The 20,243-nt window shown below is 36.2% G+C and overlaps 1 protein-coding gene across 2 annotated transcripts in view; it reads left to right on the top strand.

Moving 5' to 3' along the window:
* HAPLN1 (hyaluronan and proteoglycan link protein 1) overlaps window positions 1-19,608 on the top strand; it is a 77,341-nt gene extending 57,733 nt beyond the window's left edge. For both annotated transcript variants that reach the window (XM_061151960.1, XM_061151961.1), the window contains exons 3-5: window positions 5,313-5,684; window positions 13,350-13,652; window positions 15,960-19,608. In XM_061151960.1, coding sequence (XP_061007943.1) covers window positions 5,313-5,684; window positions 13,350-13,652; window positions 15,960-16,249 — 965 coding nt within the window. In that variant the 3' untranslated portion in view covers window positions 16,250-19,608. The remainder of the gene's footprint in view (window positions 1-5,312; window positions 5,685-13,349; window positions 13,653-15,959) is intronic.
* The last annotated feature ends 635 nt before the right edge of the window (window positions 19,609-20,243 follow it).

Here is a 20,243-nt window from a genome sequence, read left to right as displayed (position 1 = left end):
CTGACTAGCTTGGGATGTAAAGGAGGAATTAGTTTTCTGCTTGGAGTGATGAAAAGTTTTGGAAATAGATGGTTGGTGGTGGTTGCACAATAGTGTAAACATAATTCATAACACTGAACTGTACACTTAATGATGGCTAAAATGGCAAATTTTATGTTATATGTAGAAAATAAAAAATCAAATGATAATGGTAGAATTTTTCCTTGGGAGTATTTTTTTGTTCTTGTTTAGCCGTCTTAAATATATTCCTCCATTTTGTCTGTTTGGATTCCTTTTACATTTTATTGGTCTAGAAAATCTAAAAGTTTGGAGGTTCCTTCATTATACACCAGTGAGAAAGTAACTAATACCAGGAGTGGTTGTTTTGTAAAATCCAAAAGTTATTTATTTTTAAAAGACCAACTCAGACTCATAACACCTTTCCTTTTCTATTATCTCTATTTCCTTATCAATGACCTGACCCCCACCATGATTACACTTTTAATAGAACTAAGAACAATAGGTAATATTCCCATACCATATTTCTAAACTGTTTTTCTGCAACTATTTGTTTTTGTCCTATTGTTTAAAAGATTTCCTCTAAATTACAGAGTGACACAGAGATCAGTTGTTCAGTCATGCCATTGCTTTCATAGTTTGGTGAAATTGAATGATGTCCTCTAGACTTCACAGCAGAATTCATAAAATAATAATGAAGCCCTGCTGTTTCCCCTGGAGACAACTGTGGTCTTGAAGGTCATCAAATCTTTTCAAGTCAATGTCATTGACACGCACTAATAAAAATGTGAAATTCCTGTAACTTACAGATAGACTTTTTAAAAAATTCAGTGCCCCTAAAATGAGCACATATATGCTGCTTAGGTTTTTCTAATTAAAGAAAAATTTTAAGGGATAAGCAATACTCATTCTGATGATCAAGGTTTATTTTTATCTTTTGCATTTGATTTGCTTTTCAAGTGCCCTATTGATTGAATAGTTTTGATTTAAACATTAATTTCAAACTAGTTCACATTTTTGAATCTAAGGATCAGATTCAAAACTTACTCTAGGTACGACTGTGCAAAGTTTGTCTTCAGCATTATAGGTTCCCTTTGTTCCTGCCCTCCCCATCTCCAGCTTTCTGTGTTTCCTGGCTGATCCCTGTCATGACAACCTGCCAAAGGCAGCTGGATACAAATCTAAAGCTCAATGGTCTCAAGACATAAACCTGTCACTCAAACAGCTAAGCCCTACCAGAGCCTGCAACAGAATCCTGCTCTTTCCTACATCTTACCTGCTCTACAATAGGCCACTCCCACCAGCAGTGTTCAATGCTTTATAATATGCAGTGTTGAGCTTCTAAAAGCAAGCAAACTAATAAAATGCATTGTTCTAAAGGTCAGGTTGGGGATTTAGGTTAATGAACATTAATGGCCTTCAGTCACTCAACGTGTTATACATTACATATTTTTCATAGGGTTTTTTGAATTTCAGCCAGGGCTTCTGGCATCTATTACCTCAACACCCCAGCTGTCCAAAAAATAAGAATGGTAGAAATTTATACATTCTGGCAGTCTTGTTAGAAAAATTATTTTGTGGCAATCCAATGGCTTTTTGGTGTCTGCTTAGTTCTCACCATTCTACCACATAAGTCATCATCTACTCACAATGCTAGAGTATAATAGTACTTTAAAAAAAATAAAAAAAAAATCAGAAGTTTATACTTCTAAAACACTACAAGATGATTTATAGTTAACCTCAGAAAAAATTAGAAGTTTCAGTCCTTTAGACAAGACTTTTGATCTGTGCTTTAACTCTTTAATTTATAAAACACTCAGGCCTTGTATTCATTCTGGAATACCTTATGATTATGCTAAACCACACAATAATTTCCAAGTTTCCTATATAACACAGGTGGCTCTGTATGTAGTTTTTTACTCAACATGGTTCAAAACTTTATAATGGAACCATGGAAGGTTAATATATGTCAAAATTATATGCAATATCAGGCAGTATCATACTGGAAAAATATAGTGGAAAAACTCCGCAGAGTAATACCTTGGTCAGCTATTATTTTAAGTGCTTTCAGTGTCTCTTATGTCAACTGTACATAGTAGATATTACTATCTCTAATTCACATATAAAGAAATTGAGGCTTAGGTGTTACACCCCTTGCTCAAAGCTAGAAAGCTAGAAACCTGAAAAGGTGAGGTTAAAACAAGGTCTCTGATACATCAAAGCCCTTGTTCCTAATTACTGTAACACCCCCTTAACCCAATCCATTTGGGCATTAGCTTTGACTTTAAAGTAAAAAGCATGAGAGAATCAACAATCCAATCAAAAAAATGGGCAGAAGACCTAAATAGATATTTCTCCAAAGAAGACATAAAGATGGATAAGAGGCACTTGAAAATATGTCCAACATTGGTAATTATTAGAGAAATGAAAATCAAAATTACAATGAGATATCACCTCACACCAGTCAAAATGGCTATCATCAAAAAATCCACAAACAATAAATGCTGGAGAGGGTGTGGAGAGAATGCTGGCAGGAATGTAAATTTGTACAGCCACCATGGAGAACAGTATAGAGAGTCCTTAGAAAACTAAAAATAGAGCTATTATATGATCCAGCAACCCCATTCCTGCGCATATATCAGAGAAAAACATGGTCCGAAAGGCACTTAATGTTCACTGAAGCATTGTTTACAAGCGCTAAGCCATGGAAACAACCTAAATATCCAACAAGAGAGGAATGGATAAAGAAGATGTGGTATATATACACAACGGGATATTACTCAGTCATTCAAAAGAATGAAATTATGCCATTTGAAGCAAAATGGAAGGACCTAGAGATTATCATTAGTGAGACAGTAAGACAAAGAGAACTATCCTTATGATATCACCTATATGCAGAATCTAAAAAGAAGTGATACAAATGAACTTAATTACAAAACAGAGACAAACTCACAGACTTAGAGAATGAACTTATGGTGGAAGGGTAGGGAAGAGGGATAGTTAGGGAATTTGGGATTGACATGTACACACTACTATATTTAAAATGGATAGCCAGTAAAGATCTACTTTATAGCACAGGAAACTCTGCTCAATATTAAGTAACTATCTCAATAGGGAAAGAATTTGAAAAAGAACAGATACATGTGTATGTATAACTGAATTCCTTTGCTGTATACCTGAAACTATCATAACATTGTCAATCAATTGTGCTCCAATATAAGAGAAAAGATTAAAAAAAAAAAAAAACAACTTGAGAGAATCAGAAACTTCAACTTTTTGAAGGTCTTATATGGGCTTCCCTTGTGGCCCAGCTGGTAAAGAATCCACCCACAATGTGGGAGACCTGGGTTTAACCCCTGGGTTGGAAAGAGCTCCTGGAGAAGGGAAAGGCTACCCACTCCGGTATTCTGGCCTGGGGAACTCCATGGACTGTATAGTCCATGGGGTCTCAAAGAGTCAGACACGACTGAGTGACTTTGACTTTGACTTCACTTCCATGTCATGTCTCAAGTCCCATCATGGAAAGACCCAGCTCCAGGTGTCCTCCCAAGGTACTGGGTAGATCCATGTAGAGCCTCAGGCATGGCTGAGAAACTTACTAAACAGCACTTTTTCCTCCTCCCAGAAAGAAGACACTAGAAATATTTAAGTAGAACATGGGTGTGGTCATTGAGGATATTGCAGGTGGAATATCATACATGCAGTAGAGCTGAATAGATTCACCTGTTATGTCTTATGAATCTATGGGCTTAAATAAGAAGACAAAGAGAATCAAAGGAAATGCTTAATGAGCTGGATTTTTTTAGCCAGGATTTTTTAAGCTGGATAATTGAGCCACTATCCTTTCATTTTTTAAAAAACTATTCAAAGTAGGACACTGATGGCTTTAAAAGTGGTTAAACTATTCCATTTCTGAAGATTAGAGCTGACATAAATTAAATATGCTTATTTTTTAATATTTTGATTGCTTTATAATAAAAATGGAATCAGTGTGTCTATTCTTGGACACTTTATTTTAAAGAAAGTTACATATGCCATTAAATAACTAGTTAAATAACTAATCTCAGAACTTAGTTTTGAGATCTGCCTGGAGATGACCAACTACTCTGCCTGATGACCTGTATACCACTAATGATTCACGACCAAGGTTGATTCAGAACCTCCAGCCTAAAGAAGGAAAGACTGCCTGAAAGGCAGCTTTGGCAGCCTTTGAAAGCTGTGTGTAGATGAGAGGGTATGTGCATCTAGGAGTTCTTGTAGCGCTTTCTCATTTTCAAAGCTTGCATATTCTCAAGAGAGCTCATCAAGGTCAAAAGCACAATGAGCGAACCAGGGGGAACCCCAGAGAAGGCCAAGATCTGAAAATAACAACTGGCTATCCAGAGCCTGGCAGCCCTGCTGATTTGGCAGGCTAGGAATATCACAGTGCTCTTGAGAAGGCAATAAAGTCCTTGGAGGAAGGAAGCTAAAGGGCAAGTCAAGGCAGAAGTGAAGTGAGAAGATTCTGTAAACCAAGACACAGAAAAAGCAGAGGCACAGTAGAAGGAGATTTAAAGGAATAAAGAAACAAATAACTATCTGGTTAATTAGAAAAGAAATATAACTTTGGATACACTTTTACCATTCAAAGTTTGAGGAATATATTTCAAAATCTGGAGTTTTTAAAAAAACATTCACTAAAAATGCCTTTCTGAGGTCTAGCCTTTGTGTGAAAATAAAATACATACATGTTGCTTGAAATGCGCCAGAATGGCATATCACAGATGTATATCTGAAGGCAGAGATGGGAGAACATTCTAAGTTCTTTGGCCAGAACAGTTCAATGAACATTAATCTGTTGCCATAAACTTTTCCCTAAATACAATACAGGCTTATTGTATTAGAAAGTTCAGCTGAGGAAAGATCAATTTACCCAATTTGAATTTTTGGGTTTATATCGATGAAATAATTATGGTTCCCCATCACTTCTCTTAGTCTTATTTCTACATTTTTATATTTAAATATAGAAGAAAAAAGGAATTTATGATGACATCCTCAAACTTAAGATGACTGTAGAATCTTAGAGCCAGTATTTCTCATTGATTGTCATGTACAACTTTCCCTTTCTTCAGTGGCTTAAACGACATGACTATTTTATAGAACCCCACTAGGTACTAGAGGCACCTTTCTCTGTAATTTAAAGGAGGTCACTGCTCAACAAGGCAGAGAAGCTTATCTTCAATGCTACTCTTCACCAGATACCCTCTATAGGTAGTATATTTAATATTATAAAAGTCTAAAAGCATATTAATTTGTTCTCTTTTTTCCAATTACAGCAGAAAATGGCCCCCGTCTGCTGGTGGAAGCAGAACAAGCCAAGGTGTTCTCACACAGAGGTGGCAATGTTACACTGCCGTGTAAATTTTACCGAGACCCTACAGCATTTGGCTCAGGAACCCACAAAATCCGGATTAAGTGGACCAAGCTAACTTCAGATTACCTCAAGGAAGTGGATGTCTTTGTTTCCATGGGATACCACAAGAAAACCTATGGAGGCTACCATGGTAGAGTGTTTCTGAAAGGAGGCAGTGATAATGATGCTTCTCTGGTGATCACAGACCTTACTCTAGAGGATTATGGGAGATATAAGTGTGAGGTGATTGAAGGATTAGAAGATGATACTGCTGTGGTAGCATTAGATTTACAAGGTAAGTATCGTGTTAAACTTAGGAATGATAATTAATCCTTGCTTTTTTTTCATGACAAGTAATGTCCAGTGGTTATCCCAGTGCTGATGTGAGAAACCAAAAGTCCATGTAAAGCATGTTTTACTGTAATTTGCAGTCTGTCTACAATTCAAGTTTTCATATTTGAAATTTATACACAATGGTTATATGCAAAATTGAAGCTATTTGCAAGTAGAAGAAATGTGCAGTGTAACTGAATTAACAATATTCAGGAACTGCCTTATGCCATTCAAAATTTAAATCTCATTACATAGTTATTAAGAAATGCAGAGTGGAGGCTTTTTATTATGCTTCTAAAATTGTCTCAGTTTCAAAATAATGGCAAGTTTGTGAAGGACATCTGCTAACTAAAATAAATTTAGTTGTATTCTGTAAAATAACTGTGAAAACTTAATTTAACAAAAAGTAACCTCTAGATTTATTTAAACATTCTTGGAAAGAAGTAAATTTGTTAATGGTCCAGAGTCTCCTAGACACTGAATAGCAAATGGTCAAGGCATTTTGGAGGAAGTTTTATTTCTTAAATATGCAATACTTTCAGTAAGTTCAGCTTCCCTGGTTGTTCAGAGAGTAAAGAATCTGCCTGCAATGCAGGAGACCCAGGTTTGATCCTTGGATAGGGAGATCCCCTGGAGAAGGGAATGGCAACCCAGTCCGTTATTCTTGCCTGGAGAATCCCGTGGACAGTGGAGTCTGGCAGGCTACAATCCATGGGGTCACAAAGAGTCAGGCATGACTAAGCAATTAACACTCTCAACACTCTTAGTAGGTTCAAAGACCAAAATGTATACAAAGCTAAACAATAAAATGTGCCATCTTGTCTTGCCTCTACCAAAGCCCTCTACACTTCCCCTTAGTTAATGATATACCTCTAGACACTCTTCATTCATGAATTTGAGCATTTCTTTACATGAGAGAACAAATTTGGACTGCATTAATGGAATAGTCCTTCCTTATATAAACCATAGGTATGTGTTTGCTATAAGTTCTTTCTACATTCTAGGACAGATTTGTGGCTTTTGGAAAAATATCTATTTTGTCCACTAGCATACCACTGAAGATGTGACCTTCTGAATCCAATAGAGTACCATTACATGCATACAGATTTATCAGCTTTGTGTGTCTGATACATTGCTTGATGTTGTAATGTACATTTTTTGTGACCTTTTCTTATCTGTGGTTCTTGGCTCCTGATTGCACACCACCTTATACTTTGAGTGTTTATTGATTCACTTTAATATCCATGAACACTGGCATTATTAAAGGTGAAAGAAGTAGTTGGCTTAGAGAAGACAGTAATCATCAAATATTAATTGAGGGTCACTTTCTGTTATCAAAGGGGCATCAGGCAATGGAAACTAGGAGGACTAAGATGCTTATGTTAGTCCCAGCTTTGTCAGTATAATATGTTTTATAACCAGATCAAGTTACTTATCCGTATTGTACATTGGCTTCCAATCTATGAACAATAGCTTGAACTATATTATCAATTGTTAGTTTTTCTTCTTAAAGTCCATGTTTAGATACCACAGTATTTCCTAAACTTAAGTAACTCATATGCCATATTTGTTATCTCCTTACACTTACTTAACAATACACTTTAAATAAATAGAAAACAATATAATTTGCCAGAAATAGAAGGAAACCAGAAAAATAAGTACAATGAATATAAGGTCTTTCTAAATTATAACTGCTTGACGATGGCTTTGAGTATGAAGCCTGCTGTCTCTTTGAAAAGGAAATTTAGCACATTTTAGAGGATAATACACTCGATAGTCAAACTGAGACTTCCTTTAAGACACACTTAGATATGCTGAAGGGGAATTGTAAGAAGAGTAATTTTTCCTATATAAGCCCTGCACCTTCCCAAATCTCCATGTTTTCCATGCTTTCAGGATACTTCTTTACCATATAACGTATATGCATATGAACTAAGTAAATGTGCCCAAGAAACCAATTTAATTGATAAATATTTTTTAAAGTGCTGTTGTTGTACCATGAGAAACAAAAAATTCTAAAACATGGTTCCTTTCATTCCACAATCTTACAGTCCATTAAAGATTCTAAGATACTTTCAAAAGTAAGTACTTTAAAATAAGGTGGAACTTGTTAAAGTAAGTAGGTACAAACAGATTGCTCTAATCATATGCATATTTATTTTGCTCACTTTCAGTAATACCCCTGGACAGCTGAAACTTGGGGAAAACTTTCCAAAGGTAACATGGTTAGGAGTAAGAGCTAGGACTAGATTCGATTCCAAGGGCACTCAATGAAGTCATTGCTTTTATCTACTATGATCTGGGGGTTTGCAGTAAGGAGAAAGTTTTTGTTGGGGTAAAAGAATAGAGGTTCCAGAGAGGCACTGGTGTTTGATAGTCTCAGTTCTTCTGAAGCTTTCTAAAGATTCTTAAAGGCCCCAGAGTTATTTGGGAGGTGATCAAGGGACTGTCTTTTAGTCATGCTGCGTTAATTGGTGTGTCTATTACAGCTGCTAATCCCCTTTATTGCAGAGTGTTCTTCCATCCTCTTGTGTACTATAGGAAGAGTAGAAACAGTCATTAACCAGAAGATCTGCCTTGAAGTGACTGACAGTTCCGCATTTAACATTATCTATATGAATCCATTTCTGAACAACTAGAGACAATACAATCCTTTAAAGATAAAATCAAAGACCAATGCTACCCTGAGCCCTATCCCCTCCACCCGCAGCTATGATGTTCTCAGGCCACAGATTTCTACTGTAACTCTAATCACATTTTTTTTGTAAATATTTGCAAACTTGTCCAACTTCACTTTTCACCTGCTAAATGGAATATAATGGTCATCTGAGTTAAATTCACCCATTCCAGTCCATTTTAGTTCACTGATTCCTAAAATGTCAATGTTCACTCTTGCCATCTCCTGTCTGACCACTTCCAACTTACCTTGATTCAAGGACCTAAGATTCCAGGTTCCTACGCAATATTGTTCTTTACAGCATCGGACTTTACTTCTGTCATCAGTCACATCCGCAACTGGGCATTGTTTTCACTCTGGCTCCATTTCTTCATTCTTTCTGGAGTTGTTTCTCCACTCTTCTCCAGACACATATTGGGCACCTATTGACCTAGGGAGTTCATCTTTCAGTGTCATATCTTTTTGCCTTTTCATATTGTTCATGCGGTTCTCAGGGCAAGAATACTGAAGTGGTTTGCCATTCCCTTCTCCAGTAAATAGTTTATAAGTGAGTGAATGTTTGATATAATGGGTTTATACTTTCAATACAAAAAAGCCTGCATGCAAAGGAAGGGCCATGCAATGGAAAGCACTCTAAAGGAAGAGACACTTGATATGGCCCATGAGAGGTGAACTTGGTACCTTCATGGCACAGAAAGCATGACAAAATGGGAAAGAGAACATCACAGGTTGAAAGCAAAACTCTTCAAAGGCCAAAATGTGAGTAACAGATGCCACAGGTAGTTAGCATCCAGTTTGACTGATTTAAGGCTCAGCATGGCTATAGGGTGGGATAAAATTTTTTAACTTTTCATTATCACCAATTTCAAATGTTTGAAAAAGGAGAAAGACTATGATGAAGAGTATAACATGCCTCTATATATAATCATCCAGCTTCAAAAAGTGCCATCAGATAGCCAATCTTACTTTAGCCTGCTTTATCTACTCCCACTGAATAATTTTCAAGAAAAAATCCAGGATATTATTTTATCTATATATTTCAACTTGAGATAAGAATTCATTTTAAAATAAAACTACAAAAATTTTAATGATAGCCACAGTGCTATCATAGAATAAAACCTGAGGAACCATGATTGCTAAGGACAGACACTATGAGGGACTTGACAATTTCCACCTAGTCTTGGGTAGATGCTCCAGTGCAGCAATTATATACATAAGAATTGGAAGGCTATGGTAAACCACATGCAGCAGAAGCGATACCTTGTGGTTATCATTTATTAGCTCTTATTCCAGGTTCTGACCTTTTTTCACTATCAATTACATCCTTACATAGGGTCATCACCCAATCAGGCAAGTTCTGCTTAAGCTCCTTGTCAATCTTCTAACATGCATAAATAAGACCAGGGAAGTGTATCATTTTAAATGTCATAATTAAGCTGCCTTTCCAACTGTAATTGTACTATGTCTTTAATCATATTGGCCCTTTAATACCAGATTAAATGCTATGTCGTTCAAAGAATTTTCCCAGTTAGAAAAAAATTGTTCTCCTTCAAGATGCCAAAATTGTATGGTTTGTATTTATAAGATTCTATTCTGTCTTGGAGTCAGATTTGTGTGTGTGTGTGTGTGTGTGTGTGTACACACAATCATAGACTCTTTGCAGAAAGACACTACACCCCAAACTCAAGGTATCCTAGAGTACTCAGCATAATGCCTGCTCTTAGTTGTATTTTAAAGTCTGTTTTTCAAATCACACTGATTTTTTTTTTTAAAGTAAACCCTTTTGAAAAACTGACCTACATATGAGTTGGAATTAGTTGTGGAAACATAATTTTTTTTCATATAGAATCTTGGATAGGGTAAAGCCCTCTGATTACTACCAAATTACCCACATTGCTAGAAACAACACCCAGCAAAAGATAAGCCTTATATAACAAGGAGAGTGTCACCAGAAATTCATGAGTAGCTTGGCCTACAGAATTCATTTGAGCAATCGATAAATATATAGATAATGATATGAGAAACATGATATTTGTACTTCCAATCTCCCACTGTATTGGTCTTCCACTGATGAAAATGGGGCTAATTCACAAAAATACGGTCTGAGATCTTTTAGAAATAGAAAGCTAACTTCATATATGTATGTAACACTGAAAGGCATTCTGAGAGGTACTGTGGAAAGTAAAATTGTTCTGCATGGCCTCTACCATTTTATTATTAAAAATATTTACTTTATGGAGTTACTGAAATTTCCTTTAGCTTTAATATACACCATGGCATGAAAACCTTTCACATATCCAACAAAATGATATTTGCCAACAACTAAGATGAACTGGACTGTGCAATTATAAGTCTTAAAGAATGTGCTTTTAAAACATATTTTAATTCACTAAACTACTCACATCACTTGATATTATCCTTTTCCATGTGATGGATATTTCTTATTAATCCCCTTTGTAGTAATGCATACCAGCCTTTCAGAGAAAAGTAAAGAGCTTTTGATTATATTTTGACATATAAGTATAAAATAATCATACTTGGAAAATAATCATATACCTTTCTTTCTCACTCATGAAAGTTTAACTTTCTTATTTTTGTCATGCTGGATGAAAGTAATCACCATTTGCTCAATAATTCAACTGTAGGAATTGCACATTTTTCCACAGAGCCAAGAAAGTTTCTGCAGTTATAGTCTTAGATGTTGAAATCTTAACTAGCTGGAAGTAAAACGAGTAAATAAATAAAATACTAACAAACATGTTCCAGAAATGCCCCCACCCGTACAAAACATCTGATTGTTGAAATGTGTACAATAAAGTGAAACTTTTAAAACGTTGGTGAGGATGTGGACACTGACCTTGATTTCAGAGAATTTGTTCTTTCCAGCATCAAATATTGATTAAAATCTGCTAAGTAAATTTTTTGAGTTACTATAAGTTGACCATTTACTCTTACCATTGAAAAAGAGTGAAATTTTAATATAGGGTTACACTTTGACTTTGAGAAATGATTGCATGAAATTATGTTAAATGTAAAAGGAACTCAAAAATATATTACACTGTTTTTGGAACTAAATCAAACATAATTCAATGGTTAATCAAGGACAAATGACTACAGAAAAAATTCCCCAATGCCTATGGGAGTTCACCAAATCAGTCTGGTGAATTAAAACTTGAGAGGTTGCCTAGGTCTTTAAAAGTATTACAAATTAAAATAGCCTGCTTTCTCCAATGTTACCATCTCGAGCTATTTGGGAAATGGGGGGAATTCAACCTAAATGGTTGAATTTAGGTTCGTATACATTGAGATTTTCTCTCACTTAAGGTCTAGCTGCCAAGGAAAGTTTTACTGGAAAAATGGAATATTTTCTTTTCCATTGGCATTCCTGGGCTTGCTGAGAAAAGAGGATGCAAAGCGTGAGGGGACTGGGAACACTCAAGTGGCTCCTTCTCAGCGCTGACTAGGCTCTTAGTTGGATGCCTGGGCACAGCCCTTCTTAGAAGGAGTCGCCTCCAGGCCTTCCCCACCCCCACCCCCCCTTCTCTACAGGGGGCAAAGGCAACCAAGAGAGTCTTTTCCTCCTTACTTTTGGCTCCAATTCAGCTTACAGATCTCTCAGCCAAGAACCTGAGAAGGCAGGATGAGATCAGGAAGCCTTCCTGGATCTCTGCCTCTAGTGGATGGTGCCAGCTGGACTGCCCTGCAGGGACAAATGTGTCCTGCAGAGGCCTTCAGTGGACATGACTTGATTTAGGCTCTTGAAATTTCTTCCTGTAAAATCTTCCAGGACAACTGATAACAGAAAACATTTTCTGTGCAACTGGTTACACTATTAGTAGATTGTGCATCCATTTTGCACAAGGTCTGCAGTCTCATAAAAAAGCACATTTGGTATAATCCACCAAATTACTGTGTGAGTCAGACAGTTTTTTACATTCCACATGCTAAAATGTGAACTATTACTCATTATAATAAAAAATTCAAGGCAAAATTAATTTTCTTTTAGCCACCATGGAGGAGACATTTTGACTCAGTGGTCCTTCATAAAGTCCAACAAATAATACAACTTTGCTTTTTTATGATGCAACCCTTATTCTTTAAAGAAACTGTGCAGAAAGTTGTGAGACAGCTCAATCATCTCCTATAAAAATCTGATTTGAACCAACCTAAAGAAATGCTTTGGAAAACTGTTGCATATTCCCAGGCAAAGTCAAGCGCCAAATCTTCACCAAGTGCTTACATTTACTAAGGGGTTTTGTCCTCTAAAATATTTAATTCTTTGGCAGTCCCTTTGGCAGATGTCTGTTTTGTACCTACCTTGTATAGGACAAACTTCTAAAGGCTTTTGTTTTCTATTTGCAATATCAATGTTTAGAAAAGCTTAGTTTCACTTTGCAATGTATGAATATGGAAGCTGAAAAATAGTAATAGAAATATTTAAAAAGTAAAGCTTTTATTTTAGTCATATTGTTCAAGGAGAGAAAAAAAATAAGATTAAGTTAAGCTACAGTAAAAGCTGAGACAAAAGAATAAGAGAGCCAGGATGCTTTTTATGGAAGTGCCTCACTGTAAAAAAATTACCCTATTAATATGAAATAAGACTGCTTAATTAGGTTTTTGTTAGATATGCAAAAGGTAAGTTCACAGGGAGGGCAACTTGAAAACTATAATTTGCAGATGAATCGTTTCAGAAAGGATAATTGTGAGGCTTGAGTTGAATGCTTAGCAAAACAGGTAAATCACTGAAGTTACCAGACCAAATAGCTCATTGTGAAATGCTCAGAGTTGAGAGGCTATTTGAAGGGAAATGGAACCATTAGAAAACACTGCAAACAACAAAAAGCTGCTACTTCATCTGATGATGATTCTGTTTTCCCCACTCAAGTGGGGTTTGCTTATAGTTCTTAATATTTGTGCCACTAACGAGTCCTTGCTTTCTCCTTTGGACAGGTGTAGTATTCCCTTATTTTCCACGACTGGGGCGCTACAATTTGAATTTTCATGAGGCACAGCAGGCTTGTCTGGACCAGGATGCTGTGATTGCCTCCTTTGATCAGCTGTACGATGCCTGGCGGAGTGGGCTGGACTGGTGCAATGCTGGCTGGCTCAGTGATGGGTCTGTGCAATATCCCATCACAAAACCCAGAGAACCCTGTGGAGGCCAGAACACAGTGCCTGGCGTCAGGAACTATGGGTTTTGGGACAAAGATAAAAGCAGATATGATGTCTTCTGTTTTACATCCAATTTCAATGGTAAGATATTAACCATACTACCTTGTTTGCTATCCCAGAGACCAATGCATACTATGATATGATGTTAAAATTTTAATCTTATCTACTTAAAAAGAGGAAAATCTTTGAAGTGTTGCTTCATATAAAAGAAGCTCTGTAATATCATAATTTTAAAAAATCCACACAGATACCAAGCAAAAGTACATATTTCCATGATGCTCTGGTTTTATTGCATCCAACTGCTATTGTGAAATAGTTTGACTGTCATGTTTTATGGAGTCTTTTTGTTACTGCCAAAGATGCTGCCACTGTGTGCCCTCCATAGGATATAGATCTCTCCACTGAAGTAAGGATGGCGTCTGTGTCATGCTCTTCTTTAAATTACAATGTCAAGTTATTCACAGATCATCAGCAAAGCTTAGGACAGAGAGCTTGGATAAAGAGAGAGCTCTGATTAAGAGAACTTTGCAAGAAAATTAAGTAGAAATAACATTGGAGGCAAAAGCAGAAGTGAGAGATCCAGGTTGCATCAGTACTGATGACTGATTAGTTGAATTCAGCACAACTCCCAACCCTATCTTGCTTCTTCCAGAACCAGTGATGTGACAGTGGGGCCTAGTACAAAATGAAAATGTGACCACCTTGCTAAAAAAAAATTATTAAAAATTTTAAGATGACACAGTAGAACATTAAATCAAGCATGAGGCCCAGTGTAACTGTGCAGGTTGCAAACCCATGAGGCTGGCCCAGGTCCATTATTTTACATTTTAGGTGCCTGTTGATATGCTATGGGGAAAACAGAAAGAGATCAGGGATCAACAAAAGGTCAGACAGTAAATATGTTTGGCTTTGTGGGCTATATGCTCTCTGTTGCAACTACTTCATGGAACTTTGTATACTACAACACAGAAGCCACCGTGAACAATCTTAAACAGATGGGTGTGGCTGTTCTAATAAAACCTCATTGGACTCACAGGCTATAGTTTGCCAGCCTCAGGTACAGGTGATAGAACTAACCCTCTATTAATGCTCCCATGACCACTACCCGTTCTCCAAATTATACCCTTTTAGTCTAGAAAGAACTGACAAGCACTAATTTAGACTTCAATAATCTATATTTGAAGAGAGGCAGGAGGGTATCAGGGCTTCCTTGATAGCTCAGTTGGTAAAGAATCCACCTGCAATGCAGGAGAACCCGATTCGATCCCTGGGTCGGGAAGATCAGCTGGAGAAGGGATAGGCTACCCACTCCAGTATTCTTGGGCTTCCCTTGTGGCTCAGCTGGTAAAGAATCTGCCTGCAATATGGGAGACCTGGGTTTGATCCCTGGGTTGGGAAGATCCCCTGGTAGAAGGGAAAGGCTACCCATTCCATTATTCTGTATAATCCATGGGCTCCCAAAGAGTTGGACATGGCTGAGCGACTTTCACTTTTCAGGAGGGTATCACATGACAATATGTAACCTGGTAAGAGTCTGATCCTATTCTACCTGAAACTAAAAGTCTGAGAAAATCTTGCACTGGTAGGTGCCTATGACTTTAGTTAGTTGGTGTCATATTTTATACTTTTTATGCATATTTAGTACAAATTGAAGGAATCTAGGTAATGAACACTACTGAGGTAAGTGGTTGAGCTAACTTGCTCTTTTTTGTGAAATCAAGAAATGGTTAGGTGTCAGAGCTCCCACAGAGGGAAGTCGGAAAAAACAACTAACTTCTTCCTCTCTGCTAGTGAGTGAACAGACTGGGTTCACATTCTAAGTCCGTACTATTTATGGCAAGTGACTTCCTGTATGTTTTGCATTTTCATACTGTAGTCTTTGAATAAGAATAATGCCTTATTGATACCTGTAATGAAAGGGACTTGAGGGCTTTTGATTTTTTTTAAATGGACTTTTCTGTCAGGAATGTTTTTTGATCCTTTCACATTCAAATTTTGCCTCTCCAGAAACTTGTGCTGGGCTTCAGTCTTGCTACAGCTAGAATTTAAATAGCTCTTGCTTTTAACATGGAATTCTGTCTTCTCTAATGCTACAGAAGGGCCCTTTTAGCCACTAATTGGCTGAGACTGCATCTGTCATTTCCCTTTTCTTTTTCACTGCTCTAAAAGGGCATGTCTGAACACACATTAAGGGGCAAGGAAAAAACTAATTTAATGGAGAGAGATCTAGGGTTACTGCCTTTAACTGACTAGCCTATGTTTCAGAACCTCTACAGACACTGCTTTATATCCCCCTGCCTTGAGAAACACTTCCATTTGGGGCTCTTTCCGTCTCTCTTGGGCTGAGCTGCAGACAGGCCCACTGACCCTCTTTCCTTCTCTCTGCAGGCCGATTTTATTACCTGATCCACCCCACCAAGCTGACCTACGACGAAGCGGTGCAGGCTTGTCTCAATGATGGTGCTCAGATTGCTAAAGTGGGCCAGATATTCGCTGCCTGGAAACTTCTGGGATATGACCGTTGCGATGCAGGCTGGTTGGCGGACGGCAGTGTCCGCTACCCCATCTCTAGGCCAAGAAGGCGCTGCAGTCCTAGCGAGGCTGCGGTGCGCTTTGTGGGTTTCCCAGATAAAAAGCATAAGCTGTATGGTGTCTACTGCTTCAGAGCATACAACTGAACGTGCCCCTAAAGCACGGCAGTTTGAAAGTCATTAAGAACATGTGAAGTGAAAGGTTTTATTTTTTTTTCCAATATGAACTCATGCAAGTTACCAAAACTGTGATAACCCTTTTTTACTTACTGTAAAGAGTCATTTTCATAAAGACCAATTCATTAATTTGTTTTTGTAAAGCTATTATCATTCAATATATATTATAAATTAATATAATTTTAAGGGAAGCACTACATATGGAGGTTTTAGAGCCAAACTGTTTAGGCTACATCATCCCAATGAAGTATCCTTTCATGATCGGGGCATGCAATAGCTTGAGGATTGCTAGGATTAAACTAAGGAAAGTAAAGCTACTCAGAGCAGCAGCTGCCACAAGCACAAATTTTACACATTTGTACAGTTTTGAAATGCACTACAATAAACAGATTAGAGCAACAGATTTGAAATATAGGCTTCTTTACATAAACTGAGGTTCTGAGAGGTTGCACAACACTTAGTTTCACAAGGGAACAATCTATACTTTTCTAAAATATTTCAAAGCTCCGACAGTCAGAATATTTTACTCTTTAAAATCCTGCCTTTTTGACCAAAAAAAAAAAAAAAATCAGATGAACTCCAATGTATAACAAGCACAGTTAAAACCCCTTAAGACTCCCATTTATATGAAGTATGAAACTAAAATAAGCAGATCATATTTAACCAATGAGAGATTCCTACCTTCTTCTAATTAAAATTATACATGCCTGAGAAGAACTGTTTTCTTTTGAGTAGCTTTACTGAAATATATTTAAATTCTAAGGGCCGTTTGCTAAGCAGCATTTAGCATCTACTCAGGGCAGTTATATAGATAAACTGCTGGACAGAAAAATTGTAAAATTTAGCAGCTTGATTTTATGTTAGCCTATGAATTGTTCTTGTCCTATAAAATTAACTTTAAAATATTTAATACTTCCTTCTTATTTACATGACATGACAAAAATTCAAATCATAGAAGGAATAAATAACTATACTTGCCTAACCAAGATATAAGAACCCAACTTTCAGAATTCTTATTATTCCTCTTTGTATAAGACTAGAAAGTCCAACTGGTGCCTGTGTTTGGGTAAAAAAGTCAACAAAGTAGTTTTAACCTTTCTCCATATAGAAAATGTGAACAGTGATGGATATCACTTTCTTGCTGATCATCATCAGGCTTAAATGAAATGCTGAAGCTGTCATAGAGTTTACACTAAAATCTTCAGGGCTTTATATGAAAGGGTAAGACCAGCTTCAAAAAACAACTTTCCCCATTAGCAGCTCCAATCTTAAATAAAGCTCGGTTTTCCTATATTTTTATGAGTGTTGAAACCCCACAGGGACCAATATTTGTATTCAAATTACATTTCATGGTTTCCCATTGTTTCACAATGAGTTCTAATAAATGGGATTTAGTATAATAATCCAAGTATGACATAGCTGATATGCTTTCATGAATGTTTTTATGTAGATTTTCCTCCCATGAACATGAGTAAATAAATCTGTTTCCTGAATTGATTGTGGTTGCCTTCAAAGCTCTGTAATAATTCTAATAAATTTACTCTATAGATGTAGAGTTATTTGTGTGGAAGGTATAGGACAATTGGAAGTCCATGAAACCATAACTATACTCATATATTATCTAGGCAGAATATTGTAAATAAAAGTAGATCATTTCTTCTGTCAAAAGCATATCTGGAAATTTTCAGATGCTTTACTATTAAAAGATGAGAATGTATGCATGCACATTTTTACAGTAGGTTGGATATGCAAATTGTACAAAAATATAAATCCAAAGAGATTATGAAGTTTAACTCAAACACTGCTGATACAAATAGAATTCAAACTTCTAAATTAAAAATACCTGAATGGTCTAAGATAAGATGAATATATTATTTAAAGAGGGACTATCTCTGAAACAGTGACTCTAGTACCTCAAAAGTGGGGTCAGCTCACTGGAGGAAATCCATACTTGAATGATTATTGCCCACGTTACAAGAATCTTATTGGAAGTACAAGTGGAAAAAGAAATTTCTATTGAAGCAGATATACAAACTCCAGTTATTGCTGCAAAACTCTACCTTTATAATATTAAGCATAGTAGCATTTCTTAACTTTTGAATACTTACTAGTATAGGAATTGGTGCTGATAAAAATCTTTGGAGTGACTGTTAGCTGACTAAAATCTAGACTGACTGCACACCACTTTTCCATGCTTGTTTAAAAAAAAAAAAAATCTTAACAGAACGAATACTGCTGGGCAGAATTTTTATCTTCTGACTTCCCTCAAAGGATCAGAATTCCCATACCCTTTTGGACTCCTCCTTGAATAAGAGTTTCTTTTTAATGTTCTTGTTTTGCCATTTTCACCAAATATCTATTTTCCTATTTCATTCCTCAAGGTATTTCACTGAGAATGTCTGAAAAAAAAAAAAAAAAAAGGTTATACTAACACAATTCCTAATGGAAAGTTGGCACAACACTAGCTAACACTGACTAATTCAACAATTGCTCCTCAGACTTGGGTACTAAGAACAACAGAGGGATGAGATGGGAGTCTGGTTAGGAAATCTTGTTTTGATCATTTTGTTCATAATTAACACTTGGCCCATTTAAGGAACAAAATATATCTGCATATTTCACTGACAAGCCTACATTTGATAAAATAGACAAAAAGAAATGATTCATATAAAAGGCAGTATAATAATGAAAACAAGTTAGCTACATTAACACTGGAAGCCATCTTTTACCAACTGCTGCCATGTTTTATCACAGTAATTTCTAGCCAAATATGGTATTTGTAAATTTAAACTTTCTCTCATAGAAAGGGGGCCGGTACCTGTTAAAGTTTTATTTTATGCAATTATATACTCGCTTATTACTTTGGCAATTAGAAGTAGTCTCAAAGGAGACTCCAATTTGGTTGCTGGCAGCCATACTGGGTTTCTTGATTTCAGTGCTCCAAAGAATATGGTGGTCTCAAGGAGTAGTTGACCACTAAGGACAGAAGGATGAAAAGGGAATTACTTATTCATTCTCAGCATAGAATACATAAAGAATGATCAGTGGATAAATGACATAGTTGTGTTGAGAAGTTAACTGTACCGTAGCTCACTACTGCCAGCACAGCAATGATGTACAATGAAAGAAATGAAAAATATAAAAGTCATTATTAAGCCACCTGATTAAAAGGAAGTCAGTATTTAAAGGCATTTAATACCTACTGAGTACAAATCTGAGGAGAAGAACCATATCTGTATTACAAAAAAAAAAAAAAAAAATGTTTTCATTTTCTGTAAGATACAATGAACTGGTAAACAAACATTAAAAGTCAATTTTGTGTTACTGCAGTATCTCTTGATTCTTCTGAGTTGTAGAATCTTAGCTATTCTTCTTTGTGTCAAACCCCATAAATGCATTATTTCAAGAAAAGACGTTTAACTCATCCTTTTTCTGATATATTTGACTTCAAATTGTAAACACCTACCAATTCCCATTTCCTATATTTTGCAAAGTTAACAAAACAGCAACAAAAGGAATATATCTGTAGTGTTACTAAATCAGCAATAGTATTATCCCCAAATATACTGTTTATTTTTCTCTTTTGATATGATTCAAAGTGTAATTTATTTTGTTCATCTGGTTAGCAGTGCCAGGAATCTGTAGTATCCTTGAATAGATTTATATATTTAAGCTACATATGTAGCTATATTAAAAAAAGGTTTTGAATTTTCTTGCTGAAGTCCTTCTCAAGCACTTTATACTCCAATAAAAAAGAACATATTTGTTAATATTTCCATCCCTTCTGAATTTTCAATGTGGAAGACAGTTTCTGGATATTTCTGGTATTTAAAAATGGATTCTTGAGTGCAAGAGTCTATTACTGGTGCAACAACTTGAATGCAAGCACATCTAAAACAATTTGGGTTACTGACATTCAAACAGAAAAGCTTACTTTAAAAGTTTTCCCATACTTACTTGGAAT

This window comes from Dama dama, chromosome 9, assembly GCF_033118175.1.
Source record: "Dama dama isolate Ldn47 chromosome 9, ASM3311817v1, whole genome shotgun sequence".
NCBI classification, from domain to species: domain Eukaryota; kingdom Metazoa; phylum Chordata; class Mammalia; order Artiodactyla; family Cervidae; genus Dama; species Dama dama.
The sequence above is the reverse complement of the archived record's forward strand: the minus strand, read 5'-3'. Positions and strand labels throughout refer to the sequence as shown.